At 38.1% G+C, this 21,288-nt stretch overlaps 1 protein-coding gene across 6 annotated transcripts in view; it reads left to right on the forward strand.

Annotated features, from left to right (window-relative positions):
• The window catches only part of LOC139756127 (uncharacterized), a 100,032-nt gene that overhangs the window by 49,204 nt on the left and 29,540 nt on the right, over positions 1–21,288 (forward strand). The window contains exon 6 of one of the 6 annotated variants that reach the window (XM_071675230.1): positions 17,456–19,167. The exons of 4 other annotated variants lie outside the window; for them this stretch is intronic. In XM_071675230.1, coding sequence (XP_071531331.1) covers positions 17,456–17,824 — 369 coding nt within the window. In that variant the 3' untranslated portion in view covers positions 17,825–19,167. Of the gene's footprint in view, positions 1–13,104; positions 13,722–17,455; positions 19,168–21,288 lie in introns of those variants that run through there. One more of the 6 variants, XM_071675228.1, reaches the window with a different exon arrangement.

Here is a 21,288-nt window from a genome sequence, read left to right on the forward strand (position 1 = left end):
CTCTGATATGTAACCGCCAAGTCCCACAGACTGGTTTCTCAGACTGTTTCACATACCCTGTTTTAAGTCATTAACATTGTACGCTGGACCCTGTTTTAAGTCGTTAACATTGTACGCTGGTGTTGAGAGTTGAGACAGCCTCTAGATGCTTAGCGTGTAGACTCTAGATGCTGAGAGTGTAGACTCACTCTCTGGTGCTGAAAGGGTGGATTTGATCATTTGGGTGCTGGGGGTGTAGACTTGCCATCTGGATGCTGAAAGTGTAGAGTAGACCTGTAGTGCAAAGTGAAGAGCTTATGAGAATCTTTTTGGTGAGAGCCAAGATGGGTAGAGGAATCATGTAGTGGAGAGGTTTATGATGGAAAATCTTGGATGCAGAGTAGCACACATTCTCCATTGAATGAAATTAGATTGCAAATTATTGCTACTAAATAGATGTTTTTATAACTTAGGAAAGCCTGGAAAGAGCACTTTATAAAGCTGCCATTGATAAAAGGTGATGTTGGGTAGGTAGCCCTATAACTGGTGTGCTTTACAAGAAATTAGTTTGAACAGATTGGAAGGTACTTGAATGACTTCACTACTGTCTAGAATAGGAAATAGGTTTACATCTATAGTACCTGGATGACATAGTGCCTTGGCCCTAACATTGTTTGGTAGTATAAGACAAACTAAGAAATCATTCATGTATGCACGATAGATATACAGAATTTACAATATTTATGATGTGGAAGCAAAACTTATGGGTGTAGCATACATGTTTTTAGTAAGAAGCCAGATTTTTTTTTATTATTAAAGAGGTTCCTACCACGGGAAGATAACTTGCAGCTCTCATTCTGAGCATCTGATCCAGGCTATGCAGCCACCAGTACAAGTGAATTGTAATGATATTGTAAGTAACATAACGTGCAGCTGTATTATATTGTTGATATGTCTTGGAATAACTGATATGATTTCATAAACACCATGCACATGGTCTTTCAGAAATTGTATCCCCCAATTATCATGACAACAGTTAGGTACACAGAAATATCTCCTTTATTTCTTGTGCTTACCAAGTCAGTCTTCATTTGTTTATAGGAAATCTTGATTCCATTAGTATTAACCCATTCCAGCCTGTCTCTTATTCATTTCCCTTTATCTCACTTTTATTCTATGATTAGAGTTTTCATAAAATTTGGTGCTTATCTTCACTCTCAACTCCTTATCCATTTTTAATATGTCATAGGCTGTGGTCATAGATTCCTTTTTGAGGCCCCACTTTAACAGATACATAAAAGAGGGTTTAATAGATGGAGAGGTTAAGAGAAAACTCATGGGGTTAATTCCCCATACAGGAGAAGGTTAAGTTGTGTACTTAAGGTATCATGCTGTTGTATTTCAGTTGTTAAGTCATGTACTCAAGGGGTTAACTGGTTGTTATTTAGAAGGTGGTTAACTTGTAATTGAAGAGTTTTAAGAATGTAGAAAACCTACTTTTTATAAAAGGGAGGTCATAGCTGTTAGTAAAGGTGTGACATGATCGAAGAACTTCAAAGCTTTATACAGTAGGAAAAGAACCAGGCATCACAGTGGCTCACCTTTGGGCTGCTAAGAGACTAATAATTTGATGCAGTGGATAGCTGAGTGTTAACGAGTCTAGCTGATGGCTGGGGCACACAAGTAGCCAAGTCTTAGGAGAAGAATCCAAAGTACAAAACTGACCAGCAGTGTTTATAGATGATGAATGCTAAGTGAATCAAGTTATATGGTTAGACTGGGAGAGTTGATATGGGAAATGTGATTGCTTTGGACTTGACTGTCTAATAAGTAAGTAGGGTTAGAGCTTTCCCAGATATGAGAGCAGTGCTCTGTATATAGACAACTTTGACCATCATGAAATTAAAGTAGCCCTTCAGAAGACAGTTTTTGTCTTCTGACTGGGACTCCCAAGTTTCTTTTGATACACTTAGCCATTTGTGAAATGTACTAGTGAAAAGGTAGGTTAGATGTTTTGGTGATACCAAACATGTATGAAATGTTTAGCGGTGAAATTACAGAGCCACGAAAGGAGATAAGAAAGTTGTTAGGAGTTTTAGAGATATGGGACTTGCTAGTTCTTTCTGAATCAAGTTTTAGAGATATGAGACTTGTTAGTTCTTTCTAAATCAAGGTTTAGAGATATGAGACTTGACTTGTTAGTTCTGTCTGAATCAAAATTTCAAAGTTGTAATGAGGTAGAGGTTGAGTTGTAGAAGAGGTAGTGTATTTGAAAGAAGTGAAGGAAAACATTTTTGAGTCATCAGCATATGAATTCATTTTGTTAACAGTTGAAAAAGGATATCATTTATAAAAAGAGGGAAGAGCTTAGGAGACAGAACAGAACCTAGAGGGATAATGTCTTTGGTAGGAAAAGATAGAGCCTAATCCTTTCAGCTCTTAATTCAGCTTTTTCATGTCTTCCTTTCCTCTGTCTTTTTGCTAACTCAAGACAGTCTGCATTTATCATTTCATATGCATGATTCTTATTCGTGTTTTTTATGATATCTTATACACTTTTGCACATAACCCAGTTACTCTTCCTGTAGAGAGAAAAACAGCTCATTGTTACTGCTGCAGTTTCTGGTCTCAATATATTTTCCATAACATTATTTAAAACACTAGAAAGCAACCTGTTCTTTGAATGGTAAACCAACATGAAGAATTCAGTGCATAAAACATAGATCAAAAGAAAATGGAGGGGTCATGATCTTTGAATATTCCAATACTATTTTTTAAAATCTAATTTATTGGGGGATTATATAAATCTGTAGGAGGTACATGGGAAGGACAGATAGCAGGAGACTTGATAGTCCATATCCACAAGGAGGTTATTAGTTTTTTGTTCAAATAATTGTGTTAGAAACAGGATAAAAAAGCACAGAAGGCACCTTCCCACCCACCTTTCCTTCAAGCTCAACTGCTCTCATGAAAAAGATGAGAAACGAAATACCATGCAATACATTGCGAAGGTAATGTCAAGGAAGTTTTATATGAAAGTGTGACCTGGAAAAAGTTTTTATCAGTTTTATGAAATCTGTGTGGTCAGATTCTGAAAAAGGAGACATGATTAGTGTAAGGTATTTACTGGTAATTGCTCTAAGGCCTCTTTCTCTCAAAAAAAGAGACGATTTGTGGTAATTTTTTTTTCTTTATTCTTTTTCTGAAACTTTACAAAAGTTTTGATGAAAAATAGAAACCATTAAGGGTAGTGTGGTATGCAAGAAGTGTTGCATCCCACTTTTGTATACCACTGAATTACTAGTCAAATAGCAGAATGGTTAGATGCATTGTAATTAATGGAGTGGTTGATAAAAGAGAGGATAGAGCACACCATTTGTTTTGGACCCAGGAATGGAATTAATAGAGATGAAAAGAATGACACAAGATCATGTGATTTAGGAGAGTAGAGTCAAAAGTCTTCCGTCTCATCAAGTCTCTTGGCATCACCTATCCTTGACTTTCCCTTTTTGTATGCAGTGATGTTGCTGCTCTCTCTGTCTCCCTCCATTCCATAGATACTTTTGTAGGCATTCTTCTTAGGAGCTATCTTCATATGTTCCCAATTTGTCATGCAATTGGCTGCTGCTTCCCAGAATTTTCGCGTAGAAACCAGGCATTCAAGGATTGTCTGTTTTGATGCTTCCTTCTTCACTCGAACAGCTAAAATGTGGAATTGTCTTCCTTCCTTCCCACGTCATATAACATCTTTTCCTTCAAGAATCAGGTCTGCAAATGCATTTGGGGCCTAGATTAGTTTTATTCTGTTTTTTCTTTTTTCATGTACCAGAGATAACTTTGATTGGGGGCATGTTGTATTGTTCTCTATAAACATTGGTTGTAAGAGCAGTCTTGTTAGAGGAGTTTGCTGAAATATGTTGAGATCATGTTGTGAATTAGTGGTAGTGCAAAAATTACCCAGCCACAAAGTAAGAAAGCATTTAGAATATAAGGGAACAATTAAGTATTTAGTGCATCACTATTGTAGGGGGAAGTCTGTTATTTTAATGGATAATTTTGCATTTGTGAAGCACTTTAAACAGAGTTTTGTGCTTGTTGATATGTAAGTGTAGCGAGGCACCTACTGAATGAGACTTTATTATTCTTGATCATTATTTAAACACAATGCCAAATATTTCTCTCCTTTGTGGTCTGTCCCTCAAGCATGAGACATATTCCCTGGGAATGTATTGGTCAAGACTCTTCCTGCTCTCATTATTTTGGTAAGAAGGCACCATCCTTCATCCAGCCTTTACAGATAACCCAGGGGTTACCATAGCAGCTCTGTTATATGGGCATGCCCTTGGTTAATCAGCAACCTCCACTTAGGTGTCTTTATTGACCTCATTCCTACCAACTGCTCTATTTCTCTGGGATTGCACGTAGCAGATGCAATGCATGCTGCTGCTTTCAGCAGCCAGTGTTTTTGTGGGTCAATATGCTTTCTCTCATTTATTATTTAAGCAATTTTTTTTTAATTTACATGTATCTCATTTTGAGGTTTTTATTTATTTTACTTTGTAGCTGTCTCCCACGTTAGCGAGGTAGTGCATACACATGTATATACATACACGTCCACACATGCAAATATGCATACCTATACATCTCAATGTATACATATATATATACACACAGACACATACATATATACACATGTACATAATTCATATTATCTGCCTTTATTCATTCCCAATCCCACCCCGCCACACATGAAATAACAACCCCCTCCTCCCTCATGTGCGTGAGGTAGCACTAGGAAAAGACAACAAAGGCCACATTTGTTCACACTCAGTCTCTAGCTGTCATGTATAATGCACCGAAACCACAGCTCCCTTTCCACATCCAGGCCCCACAGAACTTTCCATGGTTTACCCCAGACGCTTCACACACCCTGGTTCAATCCATTGACAGCACGTCGACCCTGGTATACCTCATCATTCCAATTCACTGTATTCCTTGCACGCCTTTCACCCTCCTGCATGTTCAGGCCCCGATCACTCAAAAGCTTTTTCTTTCCATCTTTCCACCTCCAGTTTGGTCTCCCATTTCTCCTTGTTCCCTCAACCTCTGACACATATATCCTCTTGGTCAATCTTTTTCACTCATTCTCTCCATGTGACCATGTGAGGTAGCAATAATATTTTTATTGTAGTTATTCCCATTGTTACTGCCTCTATACTTACATGTGTATTTGTTTTCTTATTTATCCCTGTTTTCCCTCGTCTAGTAGACAGTTTCTTTTATCGATGGATATATGATGATATTGGAAGGATTCAGTTTGTAGACTTGTTGGTACCACTTAGAGTTTAGATGATGTATAATGGGAATATTGGAATTATTAAGAAATTAGTAGTTGGCATCATGATAGTGTCACGATGTCTCTTCCTTCAATTCCACATTTCTCCCTATCCTTGCATGTACATCCCCTCTTCTCAGTGTGTATTTTACCATGGCATTTGTTTAGTAATACTGGAAAAATTCATGTTGTTTGTTTGTTGGTACAGTCAATAGCTTTTGGCATTTTAAAGTTATGCTAGAGTTAGATGACTGGCAGTTGGTATCATGACACCTCTGCATCTTCCTCACTTTCATATCCCTCCCCTATCCCTTCTATATGAGTGTATCCCTTTGCCCGGTGCTTTTGTTGTTTTTTGGTCCTTTTATGGGGACTCTTTAAGTGTATTGAAGTCATAGATGGAGGGTTACATTAGAGATAGGGCCAGAATGGCATCTCTGTGGTGCACTGTTGTGATATTGATTTAATACCGGGGTTGTGTCAGCCCAGGTAAAGATGACAATCAGTTAAGGCCTCATCACTGAATGTATTCCCTCTTATTGACTTCAGTTGACTTGGTAGAGAAGTGCTCCCAGAAGTCAGACTTAAGGGGAAGGGAATGTCTGTTTTATGGAAACTGGGTTTTCCAACAGAGTCCGTGTTGGGAGCTACCTTTGGACAAAGATCAGCCCTCTTCCCTACCTTTATGTACAGCTGGGCAAGCTGATCCATTAACCCCAGGTAATTAGCAAGTCCCAAACCTTGACAACTATAGTGTTGGGCAACCAAGCTACCTCAGTGAATTAAAGAAAGTACTTAATCCTGGCAAAGCCAAAAGTTCTCCCTTAAAATGGAGGGACAACCCATTCGCTACAGCTGGGGCACCATATATGTCCCTGTAATTTTTCAGTTCATTGCAGCTGAGGCATGTACAACCTGATAATTCTTTTCTTGTTGACTGTGGCTTGGGTGTACCTATACAACCATTAATTCTTGTAGTAATAGCCCTTGCATTAATCCTGATGCTATGGCTTAAATATTTCATACAGCAGTCAATATGTTTGGAGATGTCAAAGAAGCCTGTACAAGATATGCAACCTCATGTTGTGTAATAATTTGTGAAGTTGTGGCATTCTTACAATGGATGTTTGTGATGATGATTCATTCATAGTGTGATAATCATGTTTGTGATGAAAACACTTCCAAAAATACTCCACATCTCACAACAGTGCTCCTGAAGTACCTTTTTTGCTTGGCAGCAGATCAACCTAAGTGAAGTTCATATAGCATATGTAAACAGTGTTTATTGAGGTTAAGATATAAATCACCTTATATAGAAAATTGTGTTCTTATGAAGTGAAATAACAAACTTTCAGAGATATTTTGGAATGTGTGATAATATCCCACACTTGGAGTTTACTGAATACTGCTGCAGTAGAAGGGTTAAAGAGAAGAGGTATTTTCTGGAGACCTTTGGTTGTGGTTTCTGTACCTTGTTTTTTTGTTGTCTTTTGATACAAAATTCAAGATTGTCTCTCTTCTTTATGATTTGGGAGTGTGAGATGGGGAACAAAAATCAAGATTCTCTTCCCTTATGACTTGTTGGGAGTGTGAGAAAGGAACTGAACACATTAGGCCCACCAGAGGTGTTTGCTCTGTCCCTCTGATGGATGGCTTGTGAGATAGCCCCTTGGCACATGTACCCAGATCTTTTATTGAACTATGAGGATTTGTTTTAGGCGAGGGATCCCAATCCCTGTACTGGGGAATTCAAGGAAAGTATATTTGCAATATATGCAACACTTCATTGCACAGTTGGAACAATGGCTCAATAACATCAAAATATCTGCACCTTCACAGAAGTTTTCAGTCACTCTTTAAACCCTAAACAGATGTGAATCCAGGTTGCACCCTCCAGTCACCTTGAATGGACAGTACATCCACTGAACAAAATACCAGCCATTCTAGGCATGGTGTACAACACACACATGAGATTGACTCCCCACACCAAGGACATCAAAACAAAGGCAACATTCATATTAGATGCCCTCATAACAGTAACTGGTACCTGATTTAGACAAGAAAAATAATCTTTTAATATACTCTACAAACAGTTTGTCGATTTTACTTTAAAATACACCTCATCTGTCTAGTCTTCTTTCCTTTCAAAAGCAAATATAGCAGACCTTCAAACAATACAAAATGGTGCACTTAGCAACCACAAACACTCAACATCTATACAGTGAGACAAACACCCTTCCAGTAGAGTCCTCCTCAACAAGCTCAGCACTCAGTTGTATGCAGCATTGCTAGGCCCCACCCATCAAAACCAATTCTATAACTAACAACTAACCCCAAGTTGCCTGCCCCATCTCACACTTCAGTGAACTTTACTCACAGATTCTCCCATACCTAACAAGTATAGCACTGAGAAAATTCATACAAACTGAGATAACCTGACAGGCATTAAACAGCTGACCTCCCAGCATAGTCTTATACTCCACCCCAATAGGTGTACCACCATCATAAATTACGCTGTTCATCCAAACAAGCCAATCTCCAACATATAACAAGTCCATTTAAGTATATCCTAATACTCTTCATGCTTACAATGCAGCAGAGACAATGAAGACACCAGGCACCTATGACTGAACTGCTCGAGGGTTTCCCCGTTTAATTGCAAACACATCACTGCACTTCATGAACTATGGTCCTCCCTGGTGGATGTGGCTAGCTTCCTGAGTACTACAAGAGCCTCAGTAATGTTAAAAGGGTTGAGGGATAAGTCGATTGGGATGTAAGTTTGAATGGAGAAAAATTGGTGGAAGTGAAGTGTTTTAGATGTCTGGGAGTGGACTTAGCAGCGGATGGAACTATGGAAGCGGAAGTGAGTCACAGGGTGGGAATGAGGTTGAAGGTTCTGGAAGTGATGAAGAATGGGTGAGAGAACATTATCTTCGAGAGCAAAAATGGGTATTTTGAAGGAGTAGTAGTTCCAGCAATGTTTTATGGTTGTGAGGCATGGACTATAGAGAGGATTGTACGGAGGGTTGATGTGTTGGAAATTAAATGTTTGAGGACAATATGTGGTGTGAGGTGGTTTGATCGAGTAAGGAATGAAAGGGTAAGAGATATGTGTGGAAATAGAAAGAGTGTGGTTGAGAGAGCAGAAGAGGGTGTGTTAAAATGGTTTTGCATTGGTGAGAATGAATGAGGAAAGACTGACAAAGAGGATATACGTGTCAGAAGAGGAGGGAACAAGAAGTGGAAGACCAAATTGGAAGTGGAAGGATGGAGTGAAAAAGATTGTGAGCAATTGGGGCCTAAACATACAGGAAGGTGAAAGGCTTGCAAGGAATAGAGTGAATTGGAACGATGTGGTATACTGGGGTGGATGTACTGTCAATGGATTGAACCAGGGCATGTGAAGTGTCTGGGGTAAACCATGGAAAGGTCTGTGGGGCCTGGATGGGGAAAGGGAGTTGTGGTTTTGGTGCATTACACATGACAGCTAGAGACTGAGTGTGAATGAATGTGGCCTTTCTTGTCTGTTCTTGGTGCTGCCTTGCTGGAAGGGAAGGGGATGGTATTTCATGTGTGGTGTGGTGGCAGTGGGAATGGATGAAGGCAGCAAGTATGGATATGTACATGTGTGTATATGTGTGTGTGTATGTGTATGTATGTATACGTTGAAATGTATATGTATGTTTATGTACGTGTGTGGGCATTTATGTATATACATACGTGTGTATGTGGGTGGGTTGGGCCATTCTTTGTCTGTTTCCTTGCGCTACCTTGCTAACAATGGAGATGGCAGTTAAGTATAATAATGATAATTATATTGATAATGATATATGTGTTAGAAGCAGTGAAAAGTTTTTATCGAGGATGTAAGGCATGTGTACGTGTAGGAAGAGAGGAAAGTGATTGGTTCTCAGTGAATGTAGGTTTGCGGCAGGGGTGTGTGATGTCTCCATGGTTGTTTAATTTGTTTATGGATGGGGTTGTTAGGGAGGTAAATGCAAGAGTCCTGGAAAGAGGGGCAAGTATGAAGTCTGTTGGGGATGAGAGAGCTTGGGAAGTGAGTCAGTTGTTGTTCGCTGATGATACAGCGCTGGTGGCTGATTCATGTGAGAAACTGCAGAAGCTGGTGACTGAGTTTGGTAAAGTGTGTGGAAGAAGAAAGTTAAGAGTAAATGTGAATAAGAGCAAGGTTATTAGGTACAGTAGGGTTGAGGGTCAAGTCAATTGGGAGGTGAGTTTGAATGGAGAAAAACTGGAGGAAGTGAAGTGTTTTAGATATCTGGGAGTGGATCTGTCAGCGGATGGAACCATGGAAGCGGAAGTGGATCATAGGGTGGGGGAGGGGGCGAAAATTCTGGGAGCCTTGAAAAATGTGTGGAAGTCGAGAACATTATCTCGGAAAGCAAAAATGGGTATGTTTGAAGGAATAGTGGTTCCAACAATGTTGTATGGTTGCGAGGCGTGGGCTATGGATAGAGTTGTGCGCAGGAGGATGGATGTGCTGGAAATGAGATGTTTGAGGACAATGTGTGGTGTGAGGTGGTTTGATCGAGTAAGTAACGTAAGGGTAAGAGAGATGTGCGGAAATAAAAAGAGCGTGGTTGAGAGAGCAGAAGAGGGTGTTTTGAAATGGTTTGGGCACATGGAGAGAATGAGTGAGGAAAGATTGACCAAGAGGATATATGTGTCGGAGGTGGAGGGAACGAGGAGAAGAGGGAGACCAAATTGGAGGTGGAAAGATGGAGTGAAAAAGATTTTGTGTGATCAGGGCCTGAACATGCAGGAGGGTGAAAGGAGGGCAAGGAATAGAGTGAATTGGAGCGATGTGGTATACAGGGTTTGACGTGCTGTCAGTGGATTGAATCAAGGCATGTGAAGCGTCTGGGGTAAACCATGGAAAGCTGTGTAGGTATGTATATTTGCATGTGTGGACGTGTGTATGTACATGTGTATGGGGGGGGGGTTGGGCCATTTCTTTCGTCTGTTTCCTTGCGCTACCTCGCAAACGCGGGAGACAGCGACAAAGTATAAAAAAAAAAAAAAAAAAAAAAAAAGAATATGTGAAGGGGAAATTGCAATTCATTTGTTCAGATTTTTCTTTTTAAGGCTTCGGTCATGGACATAACTCCACATCAGTAGGCTATTCAGAAGATTCTTAGGGCTAGTATCTCCTAGACCTGTTTGTGTTAGAAACTTTTTATAGTAATCCTGTCTCAGAAAAATGCAGGAAGAAGACAGTGATTTGGGGGAATCTTAAATGGAATGATTTGAGAGTGCTCTGCTGCTCCTTTCATATTGGTCATAGGAGGATCATGAGTGCATCAAGTTTGCCTCTTTCAAGGTCATCATGTCTGGTCCTTAGGCATCTTTCCTATGATACTGGTCCTTGCCAGTTTTGGATTTTCTGTAGAACTCCCAGGTGTTTTGGAAGTTTGACACTTGTGTGTATCTACTGTTTAAGAGGTTTAGGATTGAGTTGGAAAATTAATTCCCTTTCTTAAAGGTAAGTTTTCGACATTCCCCAAATTGGCTGAAGCATGTATCCAATGCAATGAGACCAATCTTAACAACACTCCTTCTAGTCCAAGATGGGAACCAAAAATAAAAAAATGAATTTGGATCTGTCATTTCTGAACACCCATGCACTAAAGCACAGAGATATTGCTGCAGAAGGAGGCATTCAATTTATTTCATCTCCTTAGGAGTGACATCTCATGTGGATCTCTTTGTTACCACAGACTAATGTTCCCCTAGTCCTAGATGTAGGGACACTTGAAATAGGTGCTCTGTCCTTGGCTTAGAATTTTAGAATCAGAATTTTTCTTTTGTCACATGTTATTCTTCTGGAAAAGTTCTAGACCGCTTCAGTTTCCCTGGATTCTGAAATTTACTCATGGATTTTCTCAGTCATTTTACTGGCAGTTTGGAGTTTGCCAATTTATGACTTTTTGCATACATTTGCCTTTTGACTCGAGTCAGCTTGGTTCTTCAGAGACTCTGATGTCTTGCAAGTGACTTAAGCTTTTTATTTAAAGCTTTTCCTTAGGCTTTATCATGACAAGAACAGGGCTAGTAACATGATTACCTTTTGAGAGTGCACTGCAGGAACCTTTACCTCTGGTTTTAGGTTTTCCTAACCCAGTTTTGGATCTACCTCTCTGAACCTTTTTTTTGAGAGCAGTTGCCTTGGTCCCACAGTGGGAGCTTCCATTAGTCTTATACCTCCTGCACTGTATTTTTTTTTTTCTTTTGGCAGGATATATAAGCTCTTGCTCTTGAAGCCTTGGTCATTGGGGGAATTGGTGATTTTCATGTTATGCCCAAATACAAGATTATAATCCTTTTTAAGAATTTCTTTATGGATGTAGATTAAACCAAGCCACATTTTTTGTGGCTAAGAGTAGAATCTTTGTGTTAAGAAACAGCTTGTTTCATTTGCCCTTATAAGTTTTCATCTAGAAAGCAACATGCCATATGCCCAATTGAATCTCTTAGAGACCTTTTTCTATTGAACAGAGATTGGTAAGTGAACCAACCAAGACAGAAAACTGTCTCAATAATAGGTATATCTCCATGTGGATTAAGATCACCATTTATTGGTTTGGACTGGATTACATGAAAAAGATGGCCTCTACCTTGGTCATCCTTAGAAACCCCTTCTTGGAGAAAATCACGTGTAAGGGTCTTTGGCATTCATTTAGCTTCGTTAAACATTTCCATTGTGTTAGACATTGTGGACTTGCCTTGTGTGGGTTTGGGAATTCCTCCTTTGTGGACTTGCCTTGTGTGGGTCTGGGAATTCCTCCTTCATGTGAACTGGATTCCAGTTTTCCTCCTATTCACTAATAAAACTATGTATTTTCACCATGGGTTTATTGTTATTGGGAACTTTTTTCTTATCCTTCTTCATGAGGGTATGCATGCATTCATGCATGTGGGACAGGCCACTAAGGAAAGAAATGTTGGTTTTGAAAATTGAAAATATTTTCTCTCCAGGGCGGTGTTTCACTAGCTATTTTTCCTGGTTTTCTTACCCTGTCCATCCTCTCCTTCTTTTCTAGAAAAGGCTGTCCTCTATACTTCTGTGACCATTATGGGTTGGCACTTGCAATTTGTGAATTATTGGCTGGAAGTGGGTTGATGAAGCCAGCCTGGTGGTGGCTGCTGATTGGTCGATGGCAGGCTCATACAACAAGCGACCTGCTTTGGTCATCATTAGGTCGTTTGTAAAGGATGAGCAAAGATTGATGCCATCTCACCGGAGTCATGAGAGTTGGAAGAGTCCTGATCTGTATATTCCCAGGGTATATATCTTATGCTGTTAGTACACTGCGTCGAAGAGAAAAAGTTTTTCAGTTTTCAAGTCCCACATTTCTCACAACCTATCAGGAATATTTTTTGTTGTGATTCAGAATTGTTTTAGATAATTAGTAATTTAGTAATTTTCTTAAATGCTTCAGAACTTTGCATCTCTTATCATTAGACCGACTGATGGGGTTGTTATACCCATGCAGAATTTAAATGACTGATATGGGATGTGTAATTTCATACATTTTCAAAGTTATTTCATGGACTCTGGACTCTTTTAAAGCAAATATCATGCTCCCAGTGGTGCACTACAAATTGCTCATATCTAAGTACAGTAGGATTATTATTTTCTCTATCTCAGGAACTTAAACATTAATATTTTTCATAAATTATGATAGTAAATGAAATATACAGAATTATAGCTACTACTGTCTGAATACGTATTATGATAAGTTTCAGTAAACTGGACGTCCCAACAGGTGAGGTTGGACTTGGATGGTGTTGGTGCTGTGAGGAGAGATGCAACAGTTGACAAGAAGAGCCTCTCGTCCTCTGCTAAGAAACATGTGTGTCCATATTGTGCCTACACTACTAATGTTTCAACTAGTCTTATGAGACACATTCGCACTCACACTGGAGAGAAACCGTTTTCATGCTCAGTGTGTCCATATAGAGCAACAACAAAAAATAATTTAAAAACGCATATGTTAACTCATACTGGAGAAAAGCCTTTTCCATGCCCATATTGTTCTTACTGTTCAACAACTCATGGAAATTTGAAAGCCCATCTTCACACCCATTTAAGAAAAAAGATATTTTCCTGTACCCAGTGTTCTTATAGATGCACACAACAGAAAATGTTGAAATGTCATATGTTAAGCCATCATATTTAAGTTATAAAAGGTCATGTTGTCACTTAGCATAGTGATACTGTATTTCTGTGTAAGGAAAACATTATAATGAAAATTTGCCTTTTCTTTTGATACCATAGAAACTCATGTACATAAGATATATTTGTAATATAACAGTTGATGTAGTCCTGAGTGATGACCATCATAAAATTAAGGAAAATAGTTTTATTAAACTATTAAGATTTGATGTTCTCTGAATTTATCAAATGGAATCCTGATGACCCAGAGCCATTAGATTTCAATAATGATCCTACTGAATTATTGTGGAACAACACTTTCTACACTCTAATGGTTTGGAGGTAATACATGATTTCTGTGTTCACAGTGTCATGATACTGTTTTATGGTCAGTATAGATTAACTTCATATAAAAACCTTTTCTTGGGAGCTATCATCATAGAGTAGCGAATCATGATGAAGGTTCAGTGTTTCAGGGATTGAAAGAGAAGCATTGAATGTGGACTGTTGAAACAGAGTGAGAATTGCACGAAGAAATGATTGAGGGAATGATGAAAAACGATGGGTATAATGAATATGTATGTTAGTGAAAATTTTTATCTGTTAGGTGAGAAACAGAGAGCTACTAATGGATTTAGAGAATGAAACACAAGATGCACTGCTTATTTGTAGATGCTGTTTCAGAGTATGTGCAAGTAAAGTTGGGAAATACTGTCATGTTGAATTGTTTGATTACTAGATTAACTGAAAAGATATTCCAAGCTCTGGGGTATTTTTATGGGATGTAATGTTAAATTTCAATGTAAGAATATGAACATTTAGGATTGATCTCTTTTTTGATAATATGTTTTACAGATTATTATTATTTTAGAAATACCATTTGGAATACAGTTGGGGAAGCTTTCACTGAAAACTTAAAAGATTTTTTCTTTTAGGTAGCATCACAGATCCATGTATTATATTTTTCTTTTAACACAAACAACACTGGACTTGCAAATTATTGAGTATGTTAAAAATTTTATTGTAAACGCTTGTTAATTTAGAGTTTACAGAATAAGAACCAAATATAGCCAACAGCAAAGCCATTTTACTTTGCAGAGTCGAGACTAAGTGTATCCATCACAGAGCTTAAATGAAGACTGGTACTGAATGGAGTGGATCTCCCAAAAGTGCTTGTGATTTGCATGAAAAAGAACAAACACTTCCAGTACTATTAGGTCAAATCTATTGTTTTCTTAGCATAGTTGCATGCTAGTGATAAAAGAATGATAGAAAGATCAAGTAAGTACTCATGTTTTAAACTTCATTTTCCTAAAACCTAGATATGTTATTTGGAGGCATTTTGATGTTGCTTGCTCAGTGCAAGGTTGTTTTGGTTAACACAAAAGCTTGCATGTCACTCTAACTTGGATCAGATTTAGGTAATCTACTGTGGTATTATTTGCATAATGCATATATTCTTTCTTTTTTTTTTCAATTTACTGAAAGTGCCTGAGATCCTTCATAAATTGCAAGTATGTTGAACATCACTGATCACAGTTAGTCCATATGAAGTGGCAAAAATTAAACTTGTTTTTCAAGTGAAGTACACCCACCTGCCTCATAAAGGAAGTTTAAATTGAAGGAATTGAGAAAAACAAAGTTAAGAGAACCATATATCTAGTTGTGAAAGGGCAATATCTGTTAGGGAATCAGTCTGTTCTCAAATTGCCAATGCTTACACAGTATCTGCAAGAAATAAACAGAAAAGTAACATTGCAGCACGCAAAGGATCCAAAGTGATGAGTGAAATTGGAAGCATTGTTATGGTGAATAGCATCTGTCAGAATGCTGTGAGAGATAACCCCCTTGCTTAACTTTGATAAGCTATTTTGGAGAGATATAACTGGAGACCTGACGTCAATACTAGTTTTTGTGTGCTTGGTTAGCTGTTCCTTATGTATTATTTTCGAGAAGGATTTGGTCAGTTTCATGCCAGGTGTGTTGTTAGTTAAAAAATGAACAAAAGAATCTTCAGAGTAATTAAAAAAGATTTAGAGTTGTGTGAATTAAGAGCAGTATTTGAAAGAAAGGTGACACTTAAACAGGTGAGGAAGGATTGTATTGACGTGTAGGTTGAAAGGACAAAGTCATGTGATCCACTCAGGCAGCTGCTCTGAAGAAGATGACATAAAGACCTGAAGAGATCTCCAGTTTTTAGAATCACACATAACTATTTCAGTAATGTTGAGTTATCAAGAAAGATTTAAAGATGATTCATCGCCAAATTGTTAAACTGCACTATCTTCAGTGCAAGTTATAGGAAATATATGTCGTGAAATATGAAAGTGATTGATTCTTCTGAGAGCACTTTCCAGTTCTGAATCAAGGGAAGCTGATAAGTCTAGCAAGAGCTAGGATGAGCAAGTAAGGGAGATGGGAATTTAGAAGACTATGGCATCAGATCATCAGCACAGGAATGAAAGGAATTAATAGTCATTAGATCACTATTGAAAATTTAGAATATATAGAATAGAATCTCAGGGAATACTGCTCTGAGTCAGAGAGGAAGGAAAGTTTTGTCCATCATCAACTTCTGCAATGGACTGATTAGCAATAAAGTTGAAAATTAGTCAACAGTATGGAGATAAACCTGAAGGATGGTAGTTTGGAAACTACAACCTTCATAGACCCTTCCAAAACAATTTTTATGTATCATAGACAAATACAAATTTTTTCAAAGTTTCTTTGAAAAACAGATAAGAGTTTGTTGGAATGTTACCAGTAGATCTAACTCAACATAACCGTAGTGGTGAAATGAAACACTTTAAGATTTCAAGATTACAGAATATCAAATTGAATTTTTAAGTTTTATACAGATTCTTTGAGCACTCCATTTTCTGTTTAGTTTATGACAAGTTATAAAATATTTCATGATTTATTTTGTCACTGATATCTGTCAGATTAATGTTAGTAATCCTTTTTACATGATGTTATGATTCTGCCATATGCTTTTTCTGCTGTATTTAGGACATTCCTTATACTGTATACCTTTATTCTGTGATTGTTGATTTGGTAGTTATCAAGTGTACCGCCTTTCCTTGCGGCTTGATACATAAATCCATCTGATGCTGTTTTCCTACCTTTTTTCTCTAACTATCACTCACACCTGAATCTACATTATACATACACTTTGCTGCTTTCTTCTCTTTTATGTCATGTCTACCATCCTTTGAGTTTCACACTTTTTTAGTCTCTAATGTTACAAAACCTATATGACATCTCTTGTCATCACATCAGTTCCATGAAATATTTTCACTTATCTCTTGTAGAGCTCAGCCTTCTCTTTAGCTTTCTGCCACCCTTGTTTGCAGTTGCTATTTTCATATAAGGACCTTTCAGGAGATATTATTCTCCTTTGAATTTTCTTTCATCTTTTTTTGGAGTACTTTCACAAATTTTTATCTTTAATGCTTCTTAGTAACCAGTTATACTTCTTGCCCTCCACTTATCGAGCACATGATAATACTAAACTCTTTCTCATGCTCCCTACCCCTCTCCCAACTCCTTTCTGTCACTTTTTTTCACACATGAACGCATGCATGTGTACACATGGACGCAAAATTAGACTTGCATAGTCATACGCTCATTATTGTTTTTTCATGATTACTGATTTAGTTATGGATTCTTATACATGGCAATACACTTCTTAGAGCTTTACTGCATTTTTTAGCAAAATTTTGCTAGTTCTTGTCTTTGGAATCAGTTTTAAACAATGAAATAATTCGTTATACAAATGATTATGTATGTTACCAAAACCAGAATTTGTTAATGTATCTCCAATTGTTTTTTTTTATTAGGGTTTCAAGTGTCACAGGGGTTAGTGGTTTTGTTTGTGATATGTTCTGAATATAATGCTCTTTTATTTTTATTTTTTTCATGTAAATTATTACTTCAATCAGTAAGACTGACATCCCCAACAGGTGGGATTGGTCAGTGACAGTGACAAGCAGGGAGGTGGAGAGGCACCAGGAACAGGGAGAAAACTCTCTGGGGCTAAAAAGCTGCACCAGTGCCCATACTGCTCATACTCCAGCCCCCAGATTGCTACTTTGCGGAATCATGTTCGCACTCACACTGGCGAGAGGCCATACTCCTGTTCATACTGTTCCTTTCACTTTTCCCAGAAAGGTGCTCTCAAAAGACACATTCGTAGTCATACTGGGGAAAAGCCATACTCATGTCCATATTGTTTCTTTCGTTCAGGTCGTGTTTGTCATCTTAGACGACATATTCGTACTCATGGTAGACCAATCACAGAATCAGAGGGAGGGACTAAAGAATCAGTGTAATACACAAATGATAATGGTACACCAAACTACTATATCTGAAAACATGTAAACATTTGTCATGAAGGAATGTGTGATAAATAAGCAACTAAGAAGCTATTTCATCTTGATACATATTTTGAAAACTTATACCAAGATAAAGATTTATCCTGTAATCTGAGTGGCCCTGGAAAGTAGTTTCTTGCTTGGTTACCCTGGTTTTGTTCATTTACTTGTACATGTGAATCATAAGATTCTTTTTGAATTGCTGTTGACACTAGAAATCAGGAAGTTTTTATCTGTGACCAGAATATGGACCCTAGAGTATAGATTGAACTGGCTTGTTTCATAGGTATATTTTGGTTTCAGTAGATTGACACATCACCTTAAAGTATTAACCTTTTTATCAATATTGATGTTGGTAATATAAGATGCATTGAGTATAATAAGTAGGTATTGTACTTATGCATGTGCTGAGTGGGGGAAAATGCATAAAAGGGATCAGATACTATTTATTGATTTTTTTCATTCTTTTCACTTTTTATGTTTAGTTAGAAAGAATGAAATATAGGGTTTTAACGTAACCCTAGTTTTCTCTATAGATATCCATGTCATCGCCATGCAAAATTTCCTGTGACTCGAAACAGTTTTTGAATACTGTGTGCAGGAACTCATGATTACTCCTTCCAATGTTAAGGACCAGCATTCTTTTCATATTAATGAGAAAATGCACTTCACTTAATTTACACATTTTTGGAAATGGCAATCAGGTATTATAAATAATGATCATAATGATGATTTTATGTGCGACTCATGATGTTCATTCATTCTTGAGGCAACTAATTTAGATGAAACATTTTGGTTTTTGTATTGTGCCTAGTGATATACTTTGAAAGATTGAAATCTTTAGTATTGCCATCATGGAAACTGTTGTCACTGCAAGTACAGTTTTGTTCCAAAACTTCAAGTAGTAAGCTTTGTGAATCCATGGATTTCTGTACTAAAACTGAACTTTTGAGGTGACAAAAAGACTTCCTACAATTTGGTTATTGTATTATATGCACGAAGGAAGTCCAGAAGCATTTGTCGAGATTTATACCATGTAGCATTGTGAAAGTAGCTAAAGGTAACGAATGAATTACATAGTTCACTGAATATGCACATACTGAATTAGTAACTAAGGTGGAACCCATGTCCCTTGATATATATTATGCTATAACTCTGAAACTTCAAGACATGTAAACATTTATCAAATGTTTACATGGCTACCACTCTTCCTAAGAGTAAGAAAATGCTGATGAAAATATTTGGGCTAAAGTTCTTGTATATCATACATAAAATGTTGATATAGTTAATAAATGAGCAAATATAATGTCAACAGGATTGATTTGACAGCATAATTTTTATCATTTTATGTAGAAAAGAAGGTTTTGCATTAGTTTTTCTGTGTAAATATAAGATATATGCAATGCTTGATCATATTGGTTCCAGGGACTTTTCAAGCAAATAAAACCATTAAAAGATATTCTTTGCAAACTTTCTTTGCATTTGGTCATATTGATAGTAAAGCCATGATGATAAGTAGTCGTATATACTTTTATATTATACGTTGGATAGTTCTTAACAACTGGATGTTCCTTGCCACATACTGTTTGGCAAAAAATGTTTTAATGGTTGCAACTTTTGTATGCAAATTGTTTTTAGTAAAGTGAATGTCATCTCAGGGCAGTTTTGTATGGTTTAAGGGGCTTCATTTGTATCCCCTGAACAAGAAGTACTGTAACTACATATCATTGCATGTGGACAGGTTACATGAGAGGAGATTCTGTAGAGGATCTCATTATTATTATGATTTGTATTTATATTATATTTAATTATACTTTGTAAAGTAAAGAGAGGGGAGGATTTCCAGCCCCCCGCTCCTTTCCCTTTTAGTTGCCTTCTACGACATGCAGGGAATACGTGGGAAGTATTCTTTCTTCCCTATCCCCAGGGATAACATATATATATTATTATTATTTTTTTTTATTATACTTTGTCGCTGTCTCCCGCGTTTGCGAGGTAGCGCAAGGAAACAGACGAAAGAAATGGCCCAACCCCCCCATACACATGTATATACATACGTCCACACACGCTAATATACATACCTACACAGCTTTCCATGGTTTACCCCAGACGCTTCACATGCCTTGATTCAATCCACTGACAGCAGTATACCACATCGCTCCAATTCACTCTATTCCTTGCCCTCCTTTCACCCTCCTGCATGTTCAGGCCCCGATCACACAAAATCTTTTTCACTCCATCTTTCCACCTCCAATTTGGTCTCCCTCTTCTCCTCGTTCCCTCCACCTCCGACACATATATCCTCTTGGTCAATCTTTCCTCACTCATTCTCTCCATGTGCCCAAACCACTTCAAAACACCCTCTTCTGCTCTCTCAACCACGCTCCTTTTATTTCCACACATCTCTCTTACCCTTACGTTACTCACTCGATCAAACCACCTCACACCACACATTGTCCTCAAACATCTCATTTCCAGCACATCCATCCTCCTGCGCACAACTATATCCATAGCCCACGCCTCGCAACCATACAACATTGTTGGAACCACTATTCCTTCAAACATACCCATTTTTGCTTTCCGAGATAATGTTCTCGACTTCCACACATTCTTCAAGGCCCCCAGAATTTTCGCCCCCTCCCCCACCCTATGATCCATATATATATATATGTCGGTTTGCGGCAGGGGTGTGTGATGTCTCCATGGTTGTTTAATTTGTTTATGGATGGGGTTGTTAGGGAGGTGAATGCAAGAGTTTTGGAAAGAGGGGCAAGTATGAAGTCTGTTGGGGATGAGAGAGCTTGGGAAGTGAGTCAGTTGTTGTTCGCTGATGATACAGCGATGGTGGCTGATTCATGTGAGAAACTGCAGAAGCTGGTAACTGAGTTTGGAAAAGTGTGTGAAAGAAGAAAGTTAAGAGTAAATGTGAATAAGAGCAAGGTTATTAGGTACAGTAGGGTTGAGGGTCAAGTCAATTGGGAGGTGAGTTTGAATAGAGAAAAACTGGAGGAAGTGAAGTGTTTTAGATATCTGGGATTGGATCTGGCAGCGGATGGAACCATGGAAGCAGAAGTGGATCATAGGGTGGGGGAGGGGGCGAAAATTCTGGGGGCCTTGAAGAATGTGTGGAAGTCAAGAACATTATCTCGGAAAGCAAAAATGGGTATGTTTGAAGGAATAGTGGTTCCAACAATGTTGTATGGTTGCAAGGCGTGGGCTATGGATAGAGTTGTGCACAGGAGGATGGATGTGCTGGAAATGAGATGTTTGAGGACAATGTGTGGTGTGAGGTGGTTTGATCGAGTAAGTAACGTAAGGGTAAGAGAGATGTGTGGAAATAAAAAGAGCGTGGTTGAGAGAGCAGAAGAGGGTGTTTTGAAATGGTTTGGGCACATGGAGAGAATGAGTGAGGAAAGATTGAC

The sequence above is a fragment of the Panulirus ornatus genome, chromosome 20, assembly GCF_036320965.1.
Source record: "Panulirus ornatus isolate Po-2019 chromosome 20, ASM3632096v1, whole genome shotgun sequence".
Classification (NCBI taxonomy): domain Eukaryota; kingdom Metazoa; phylum Arthropoda; class Malacostraca; order Decapoda; family Palinuridae; genus Panulirus; species Panulirus ornatus.